Here is an 11,080-nt window from a genome sequence, read left to right as displayed (position 1 = left end):
GGATTTATCCAAAGATGGATTCACGCTACAGCTGGGAAATAATCCCCACATCAATCTTTTCTGAATCCCAGCTATAAGCACTGGTATCAGAATGATTTTGATGATCCAAGCAATCTAACAACAAATCGGAATACTGTGAGAGCCAACATGAATGTAGCAACGACTGAATAGCTAAAGAGGACATATGTGGGACAGAATGATGCTCTCTGGAAACAAACAGCTCGCTGGATGGATATTAGGGTTTGGAGAGCACAGTGGCCCGTGTTAAGAATACATTAAGAGAAGAAGTGATAGGCAGCACGCTGATAGACCTTTTCAAATGATAAAAAATGCTGTCAGCGTTGTTTGACAGAGTGATTGATTCTCACCTTTGACCATCCAAAGTGGAAGTGTTTTGATGTAAGCTCAGTCTTGTTTTAAGGATTTCACACAAACATACACGCACACCCTAACACACACACATTTTGAACCAATGCAAACTAGGGGGTAGAACAGTTAGTTATTGGCCTGTACTCATGTTTCAAATGTGTATCAATACATGCAAAGCCTAAGCTAATACAGCACCTATACATTCTGTATGATCACTGTGAGACTAGCTGTGTATTTCTGAAGCTTTGCTTAAGTTGACGTTGCAAAAATCATGCAGCGGAATGCTTTGTTGTTGTGCAACATATGGAGAGCCAGACATAATCTGTTTCATGTGATTTAGCACCCATCAACTGTGACTGCAGTTTCACAGTGAGTACATGCACTAAGTTACCCAGTGAATTGAACAGAATAAAACGCTTTTTTTAAAGCTATTCCTCAATAACAAACATGACCTTGTTCACATAAGATAAACATCTGGTTCATTAAGCTATAATAAAGCAACCAAATGCTAAAATCATTCACACACATCTTAACAAAATAGACAGAACATCTGTATTTTTATCAGGTGAAGCTACTTTATCCTATTTTAAAGTTAAGTTGTACCAATACATGTGTTAATGTATATCATAGCAAAATGTGTGGGTTAATATACAGTATTTTTTCACAAATGATATATTGGCAGACTACTAGTGTCCATCCCTGTTGGAAACACACCCACATCATTATTTCCCCCACAAACACACAGCATTTGCACACTGCTTAGCTCACAGCAGTTTAGAGGTTTACCACGACATCTTAAAAGGACCTACTCCAGCTGCTTCTGGCTGACAGGTTGCCACCAATTAGACCACTGGATGACACCACACTCACTACTTAACCCAACAGTGTGTGAGCTCCCACAATCCCCCTCTCTTCCTGATCTTCCTCTTGTATGTACAATAAAGTGTGTATTTTAAACAAAATGTCATTGTGTTGAAATACTTTGTGTTTCAAAATGAAGTCATATAGCAGACAAGAGTGGATGGGGGTCGGTCTTTATATGAATACATTTGAAAGAGGTGAGAAAAGAGAGGAGGTTCTGCAGTCCTTTATGTACTTACGATTAGGGCGTGCTCTCTTCCCATCGTGATGACCGTCCGGTTGATGATCCTCAGCAGAGACACCACAATGTCCTGCACATGTTGAAAGGTTTCACCCTGAAAACAAAAAGCAGAGTTAAATGACGGGAATACTGGAGAAAGATGGAGAGAGAAGTATAGACAAGGAACCATAATATTGTTAATACACACAAAAACAAGAACAGCTGCAGAACAGAATCCGGTTCTGTTGAATCAGCTTCCTCTCAGGCATAACATCAGATCCATCTCAGAAACTTTTGGTTTGTTTTTGTTGCCGTTTTTCCCTCTCATGAACTCTCCTCACAGCAAAAATAACCAAGTTTGCACACACAATAAAAAGATTCACTCGGGCTCTGAATGGATGATTGGCAGATCAAATGAAACAACAAAGAGAATCAAGTTACAAGTCGGTTCACTTTTTAGGAAGAGGCCTCACCAGGACATTCAGTTAATCATCCTCAGTGTGGACATTTGAACCTCAAAGGCACGTGGATGTGGATTTTTGTGCAGACCTGCTTTCCTATTCCTATCTTTTCCTTTCCTTTGAAGCCACTTTTCTGTCAGCTTTCTTCTCCTCCATCTGCCCAGAGGCAAACAAGGAGGAGAAGATGTATCTAACAGTCTGTGCTTAAACCTTTCCCAAGGCAAATGACTTTCTTTCTCCTAGTTAAAATATAGCAATTATTTGTCATGGCAAGTGTTGTTAAACTGGCACATATGGTTGGTCTTACTGTCTGGAGCTGGAAAGGGATGTTTTTTTCTAGCAATTTTGTTGTTTTATGAAGCAAAAGAAAACATTGTGGATAATATTTCAGGGGTCAGTCATATTAAAAGCAGGCTTTGACAACCAACACAAATAAACATAAAAAGGAGTAGGCAGTGGTATACTGTATGAAAAAACTCACATTGTGACACCTTACAGTATGTCAAATACCTCAAAAGGGGTAGCCAACACGTTGCCCCTGCGGGCACTTAGTCGCCCGCAGGGCCAACGTGAGTCGCCCGCGGGGCATGTTCTAAAAATAGCTCGCCAAGCAAATCCAAAATGTAAAAAATACACAAAACAAAAAAGGAAATGTAATTAAAAGAATCTACCCTATGCATAAACGAAAACTCAATCATAGCGAACTCTATCTTTTAATACAACTCTATATCTATCTAACACCCCTCCTCCCCCCACAATGAATATCGACCAATCACGTTCTTGCTTGATTTGCGGGACCAGCGTTGCAGTCGGGAAGAAAAGCAATGTGGAGCGGAAGCTCACCGCTTCATAAGGAGTGTGACCGTGATTTTCCTTCTGGCAGAATCTACACAACACATCAGCCCCATTGAACAGCCTATCATGCCAGCCTATACAGCACATGAGGGGCAGAGTTTTACGCAATATTTATTGCACTTGACGCACACACACGCATGGCGTAATTTCCACTGGGGACAAGTCCCCCCACTTTTCGAAATCCCGTTTGTGTCCCCCCACTTTACAAATATGTTTATTATTATTTTTTAACACAAGTGGTCATCGCCACGGAGGAGCACACTGCGTCTGTGAGCGAGCGAGACAGAGAGCAAGCGAGAGAGCTAGGGAGAGCACACCTTTATCTATTTAATATAGATAAAGTAAGAAATCATTCCAATGTGTACTATAGGACAGTAAAAAAAACAAAAACAGTTTAAAAGGAGAGTGATTAGTAAAATATGCATAAATAGAAAGAAAGAATGCTAACTTCTAGGTAACATAAGATAAGAATAAACAAGTTTAAATGATTTGTTATTGGCTGCGATCATATTCTAAAGATGATTGGATCATTGAAAAGTATACAGCTCTCTTTCATCTGTGTTGAGAGCTCTATCCATAAATTCATGTTGTGCTCAAAGTGCACCAGATTGATGCTTTCAACTTCAGCATTTAAAAACAAATCTTCCCGGGGGTGCATGCCCCCGGACCCCCCTAGAGGAGGTGAGGTCCACCCCCAAATAAAGCAGGTTAAAATAATTTAAATAAATGTTCTTTTAGTAAACACTGAAAACCGGTCCCACAGACCCAAACAGCACACAAAGGTTAAAGGTAAGCATATAAATATGTTAAAATGCAACAAAAAAAAAAGACAAAAATTAAAAAAATTAATAAAAAAAATAAATAAATAAAAAAATAAATAAAAATGTGCTAAATATATACACTGCAAAAAACAAAAAAAGAGGAGTAAAAGTAGCCTCCGACTTGTTTTATTTGTTTATAGTAGCTCTCATCCTAAAAAAGGTTTAGATGTTTTAGGTAACACTTGTACTATGAATAAGATGACCCATGGTCAAAGATGTTCTCCTTATTTTGTTAAGCAATATAATTGAGATCCATTGTCCTGTAACCCAAACATTATTGCCACCATTCATCTGTATTGTTTTAACATTGAATATGCAGAAAGCAGTCTTTAATAAGATAACTACGGAGCCCTGGAGGGTTCATAGAGAGAAAAATAAATAAAACGTGGCCACGTTTTACTTTCTCGTGCGCACGAGTTACTAAAGCGTGCGCACGAGTTACTAAAGCGTGCGCACGAGTTACTAAAGCGTGCGCACGAGTTACTAAAGCGTGCGCACGAGTTAATAAAGCGTGGCCTCGTTTTGTGTGTGTGTGCTGTTTGGTATTTTGGTTTGTCAGAGCTGGAAGACGGGAGATGAGGCACAATGCTCGTTCCCTCTCCTGCAAAACACAAAGATGTCGATACTCTGTTCATGTATTCCAAACTGTACTGGTTTACCTTTCGCTGGCAAAATAATGTGAAAATAACCGTTTTGGGAATAGGTAAAAGAAAAAAACGAGGAAGTCTGGGTGAGCCATTCTTACTGTCTCTCTCTGTTTGCATCCTCCCTCTATCCCTCACATACACAAACAAGACTGACTTATACATTAAACACAAACTCTCCTAGAGCATCTGTCTTTTGTTTTGTCTTCTCTTACATCTAAGCTTTTTTTATGCTTCGCTCCCCAGTTTGGAGAAATCTGTTGTGCAACAACTTAATCAAGTACCAACCTGAGCGAGAGAGAGAGACAGCTGGGTGGGAAACAAAAGGAGAGGGGATGAAAATAAGTGATAGAGGGCCAGAAGGCGAGACACTGAGACAGTCTCACATCACCCATGTCTTCCTCTAATGAAGCTTAGCGCAAGTTCATCCAAGGAAGACCTTCTTTACTCATTCATTCACTATTTCCATGTTACTACTCTCTCTCCTCTCAATAAGTGATCGGGGGCGTCACTCCCCAGCTTAACCAATCACTTCGCTCTATTCTCACAAGCCTATCATAGCGCTCCGCTAAACCTTTTAAATCTGCTCTTCCCTCTGACAGCTCTCATTCCAGGTAAATCGGCGCAACCCTCCTCCACCCCTCTTCACCTCCCGTCCATCTGAATCCAGGGTCAAGCTAAGCCACTCCTCTTCAGACCGACCCCAGCTATCCATTCACCACCACCAGTGTCTAGACCCCGGGGGATTTCATCGGATCGGTTCTCCCTTCCCGAATGATATTCCTGCACAACGGGGCCTAATCGCCAAAACTCCTTTACATTCATGTGTATTTCTGGCAATAAATATGTACTCTTACATCAAAATTGTCTCTCCTGATTCAATTTCTGTTGTTTTCTTCCATCTGTTTTCTTGCACCCTCATTCCAATTTCAGACTGTCATTTCTCTAGTTTAGTGCATAGTTGTCTTGTAGAACCCCTCCACCTTATTAGTGTAGACATAAACCCTCTCACTTCTGTCTGTTTAGCTTGTAATGCTCTCTCTCTCTCACCATTACATTCAATGTTTTTCATTCTCCCTGATTGGCCATTGGCATTATTCATCCATCTGGCTTTTTCTCCTCTTCTTAATTATTTCCCTTCTTGCAATGCATAGGTTTTGCCGGTCAGGGTTCTCATTAAACTCTACCATGCAGTCTAGCAAAACACACTCTAGATGGTGTGAATATGTACTGAATTAAATCCAGAAATAAATATCAGAACTAGTGCTCACTCTGAGTGTGTGTTTTGCTAAGAGTCTTGACACTTATAGGTAGTCTATCAGTAGACATTTTCCCTAATGCCATATAAAGCATGTATTAGACGTAGCTTTACTGGCATTGTTGTTTTTACATTAATATGTTTGTACCTGTCATGTCCCTTTGAATCTCAGCTACAGCCTGTTTTCTTTTGTTATACCGCAACCGGCACAAGCTAATGTCATCATATTGTACTGCATTCATTCATTACTTCTCCCTCTCCTCTCCTGTTTCGGCTCATGCTTAATTACAGATATCCAGACAAATAGAGCTGAAAGAAGAGCCACACCTTCACTTAAAAAACCCAGCAGGTTGCCAATACCTTGCAAAAGCAATTTAAAAGACCTCAGATGGATTCCATTGATGTATTTGTTCTGTGTGAGTATTAAAGGTGTTTCAACAGACTAGTATGCGGCACAATCAATTAGATTTGAATTGGTCAAGGCCTGCACTATTGCACAACTGGAGGACTGGAAACAAAACAGCTTAAGGCTATTTACTTTATTCTTTAGGAGACAAATTGCACTGGGCAGGCACAGAGCTCAGGGGCATTACACATTCATCCAGTGATCCTTAAAAGATAAAGAAAAGGTTTTTTAGTTCCTGCCTGCATTGTTTTACTTTAACACTTTACTAATACATATCCTGTGTAAGAAGGTTTAATGTTATATGAGAGCAAATAATGCTTAAAGTTCAGTTATAGGTTGTTTGTTTATTGGTCTGCCTCAGCGGTAATAATCTAGAATGTATTATTGTGGTCATTGGCACATTTATAGTTTAAACCAGTCGAAACCTATGTTGTTGCGGCCCACTTATGGCACTTTAGTTGCACCTCAAATTACCATTGGTATTTAAACATATCAGGAAACTGTAAGCGTTCAGCCAAACAGCTGTTGAGGTAATGGGATTGCTTTCGGCCTATGGAGTAAAACTACACAGAAGAAGAAATGAAAGAAGTTGTTAGGAAATACAATGAGGGAGGTAATGATGTAGAGAGATAGTCTGAATCACATAGGAACTTGGTGTTAATATACGCTGTGATTGAGTTTATAATATCTAGCTAAACTATATTCAAATGTCAACAAAGAAATTGGATCCCAACATGTTCTCAGAGTATATTGGATGTGTTCAACGCTGTCTAATTTGAAACAATCACCCGGAATGCAGTGTAAACATTTCCATTATGTGTTCTTTACTATTAAATAGCTCTATGTCTTACCACACTGTCCCGGCTGAGGACCTCCAGAATGTTGTTGAGCAGCTCCAGACTATTTCTCCTCTCATCGTGAGGCCCGTCAGCCATGCTGGCAAGTGCCCCACCCAACTCCCGCAGCATCATGGGTAACAGGACATCACGGCACTCTGCGAAGAAACAAAACCAGCGATGGTTCAAAATGACAGGTTTAATAAACAAGTCTGTAAGAAAAATGAAGTGCCAGACAGCCTATTTGCAAGAGTGATGTATTACTTGCATCTTTTAGGCAGGCCAATAAAAGATGCGAGTGTCTTAAGATGTTTAATCACACACATCAACAGTCAGAGCCTTAAGATTTACATTTATGCAGGTCCTCTCTGAAAAGCCCTTTAATACCTCAACCCTGGACCCTTACATCAATTGGTGCGGCTCCTCTGGAGACAGCCTTGCCCGCACACTTTGAGTAATGATGCAACTGCAGCATGAAGAAGAAATGTAACCGTAACCCAAGACTTCACAATGAGGTGGTATCAATCAAGTGTCTATTTATAGTGCCATGCATGTCTGCTGCTCTGTCAGCTGAACAGACAACTCATCAATCGCTGTGGCCAAATGTTTCTCTGTGCCATCTATCTGATTGATCATAATCTCTCTTTAGCCTCTGTGTTAACTGTATCTCACAAGTGGAGCATCGTCAAAAAATGATATCATTTCATTACGTCAAAGTCGAGAACACTTAAGTGGGAACATAACACAATTTCTGATCAATGCAGCCCACAAAATATGACTGGTTGGATTTATTGTACAGTGTGTTGGTTAAAAAATGACTCCAGAAACCAACATGTATATACATGTATCCACAAACACTGAATGTGAGTGTTACATGATATGTGCCCTTTTTTGAATGGGTCATACATCTTCTATAAAGTTATTGCGATTTCAATAATAAGGTAAAGGCTGGTAGCTTGCATTCAAATAATAGGATTAAATAATGTGCACATAGTGTTGCTCATTTGTGTTTTATGGCATACCTGGCATGGGATATCCAAATTTAAACAAATGTAACTTATCTCAAGGTCAGATATCAATAATCAATTGCCAATACCAAAACGACGCAGTTACAAATGTACAAAGTAAGGAAACGGTGATTGCTAAAAACTGATCTTTATATTTTTCATTTGTCTACCTTGACCTCTCCCTTTCTTGTCTCATTCTTTTTTAAACATTCTACCCCCTAGCCTCCTCCACCCATTCCTCTCTTGTAGCCGCAGGTAGACAGAGCCCATTAAAAGCTCATTTGAGCTTATGCTCGTTAGTTCCATTATTTACTGAGCCAAGCTTATAGGCCTGCTGAGTGGACCTTCATCACAACACACACACACACACACGCACGCACGCACGCACGCACGCACGCACACGCACGCACACACACACACACACACACACACACACACACACACACACACACACACACACACACACACACACACACACACACACACACACACACACACACACACACACACACACACACACACACAGGAAAGGGGGGTTAAGAGAGACAGTGAAGGGGAGATACATGAGTCGCTAAAAGCCCTCATGACTCAGAAAAATGGAGGCAGAGGAGGGGGCTGGACAGGTAGAGTAAATCCAACATTCACGATAAGTGTGGAAGACAAAAATAAGTAGTATCTCAGTGCCACGCAATTCAAAAGATTACCATTATGTATAATGTAAAACCTGAAACAAAGATGTGTCTTTAACCGAAAAAGACAGAGGGCTCCTGTTCTGTGGCTGTAGAGATGGTGCTTAAAAATCTGTTTAATCCATCACAACAGAAATCATCTTTTGTCCTTTCCGATAGAGAAAACAATAGGTTATGTTTTATAGCAGTAGTGTTGTGTGTGCGAGAATTAATCCATCTGCCTTCTGGGTGCTGGATGAACCACTAAACCGGAGTACAAATTCATTCCCTGCTGAAATGACCCCAAAGCCACATGTTTCTTTATTTCTATTGATCTAAGAAACTAAGCCAGCTGGTGTTTATAGGTACAACATGTTCAGGGGAGCGAACATGAGTATATAGCAGGGGGTGGTTGGTTTGAAATGGTATCCTGTTGTACGAAACATCGCATGCTTTTTGTTTTACTGTGTCAGGAGCCAGGCTTGATGAAAATATAACAATGATAGCAGGCTTCAAGGTCTACTATGTTTACAATGACCCTATATAAATGTCAAGGACGATGGAAGAACCCATTTACTCAAGCCTCAGGCCTGACATTACTGCAAATGGAGTGTAACATTTAATATAATGTACACACATACTGTACAGGCTAGATGGGCATCTAGCTAGCTAGTTTTACACTTAATGACGAGAGAGAACGTGCGTTTATATTTCTTTAGGGTTATAATCTTTTGTTTTGAGTTAGGAATAATCAGTCTCACTTTGTATCTTCCTCCTCTTGGGCAACACAAAGAGTGAAGCCTGGGTAAAACAAAATGAGGCAGAGAAAGAAAAAGAGATAGTAAATAAGGAATAAATAAAACTAGACTATTGAGACTTAATCTTATGTCCTGTTTCATTGTGATTATTTTCTGAATGAAGAAAATGTTTGGTAATATTCAGGTAGCAGGCATACTCATGCAATGTACTTGAACCTTCTGCATTTTCATTGTCTACCAACAGTGACACCATCTGCTTGACTCATTAACTTTCTACAGAGCGTGCTGACACTGGAAGATTATATATTTTCACCAATTTCAATAGTGATGGAAAAACAACTAGAGTCTCACGCTTTTTCGAATACACTCTGTTTAACCTGTGCTCTCCTGGGAAGTTTCTTATGCAGCGTAAAACACCTCAGTTCAGTCAGCAGCAGCTTCCCCTCTTAAACCTCTGAAAAAGTATTTTTAAAAATACATTATAACTCGCTCATCTCCAACATCCTACTTTGATGGATCTGATGAGGTGTGAATGGTCTGTTTTGATTTTACCTACATTCCCTTTCCCATCATGTCTCTGGAGCTCCTGAATATGAACTGATTCGATGATATAAGTACAGACTGCCTTTGTAATACATCTCTGCGGCTGATACTCTTCAGTCAGCGATGTGGAACAGTGCCTTTCACTTTGCAGGTATTTCTCTGCACTTCGCCTGGCTTGGAATAACATCAGGAATGTTAATATCTTCTGCTTCAGCCTCAACCGAAGCTCTCTCAGGGACTTATTTGAACTACAAGGAGGTCCTCTGGGCTTTCAGTCTTGTAAGAACAGCAGCTACGTTGGTGTGTGCAGGTCCCAGGGTCGAGGTCATTCTTTAAGAGGGCATTTGAAACGAGGTCCATTTCCAGGAACACTTTCTCTGCAGCACTGATTGCATACTCCAAGTTCTGTGGAGAACTGTGAGTGATTGAACCAACAAAGGGATATGCAAAAAGAAGTTCTCTTCTTTAAATTAAATGATGCATCCCCACAGCGGATAACAAAATTGGTCGAAACAAACATGGAGGCTTCCTGTTTGTTTGACTCTTTAAGCCACCGGAGGTCATTTCAGTGATTTTCTTAACTGAGTCAAAACAAACTTGAAAAGTATTATCATTTTTGACTGAGTCGTTTATCAGGGAAGACAATTTCCCTTATTTGAGCTGGAGGACCTTTCATTGTCGCAGTAATTTGTTGAAATAACAAAATGACTGTTTTGGCAGATCTATTGGGTATTTAAATGCAAAAATCTTGCAAATGTTGTTTCTTCTTACAATCTGCAGCGTCTGCCAGCATATCCTCCTTTCCCTCCTCCTGGTGGATTATTCCCTCTTGTGTGTCTCTCTTTCATCATCTGCTGTGTATATTCCCTGAGTTTCCTGATTCTCTATGCATATTATAATCTCCATCTTCTCAGCTCCATCTTTTGTTTGTAATTGTTCATCTTGTTTTTGTCTCTCAGCAGATCCCACCATGGGTCTTTTCACAGCTTTCCTCTTGATTGCCATTCCCTGTTTTTCAGATCTGTCAATCAAAACTCAGCAATTTAGCATTTCAGGTAGGGTTGTCACAATATTATTTTACATCAGGATAATAACTGGTAAAATAAATTACAATACTAAAAATAAATCTGACATCTATAGACAATGTAAAAAGAAGAATGATGCTATGAGTGAAATTAAGTTTGTTTACTGTATGTTTTGTCAGCAATTAAAAACACTCATTCACTCACACATGGGGGGGGGGGCACTGGGGAAGTGAAAATGGTAAGATATTATTATAATATTTGTTCACATACTATCAAGCATTTATTACTGACATTAAATAATATTAAGATATTTAAATATCACGGTAAATCGCAACAGCCCTAATTTTC

The 11,080-nt window shown here is 39.9% G+C and overlaps 1 protein-coding gene across 1 annotated transcript in view; it reads right to left on the bottom strand.

Annotated features, from left to right (window-relative positions):
* LOC117555881 (dedicator of cytokinesis protein 2-like) overlaps positions 1 to 11,080 on the bottom strand; it is a 104,262-nt gene that overhangs the window by 55,989 nt on the left and 37,193 nt on the right. Inside the window, exons 25-26 of the mRNA XM_034230906.1 lie at positions 6,747 to 6,889; positions 1,470 to 1,565 (exon numbers count right to left, since the gene is read on the bottom strand). Coding sequence (XP_034086797.1) covers positions 1,470 to 1,565; positions 6,747 to 6,889 — 239 coding nt within the window. The remainder of the gene's footprint in view (positions 1 to 1,469; positions 1,566 to 6,746; positions 6,890 to 11,080) is intronic.

The sequence above is a fragment of the Gymnodraco acuticeps genome, unplaced genomic scaffold (genome assembly GCF_902827175.1).
Source record: "Gymnodraco acuticeps unplaced genomic scaffold, fGymAcu1.1, whole genome shotgun sequence".
Taxonomy (NCBI): domain Eukaryota; kingdom Metazoa; phylum Chordata; class Actinopteri; order Perciformes; family Bathydraconidae; genus Gymnodraco; species Gymnodraco acuticeps.
The sequence above is the reverse complement of the archived record's forward strand: the minus strand, read 5'-3'. Positions and strand labels throughout refer to the sequence as shown.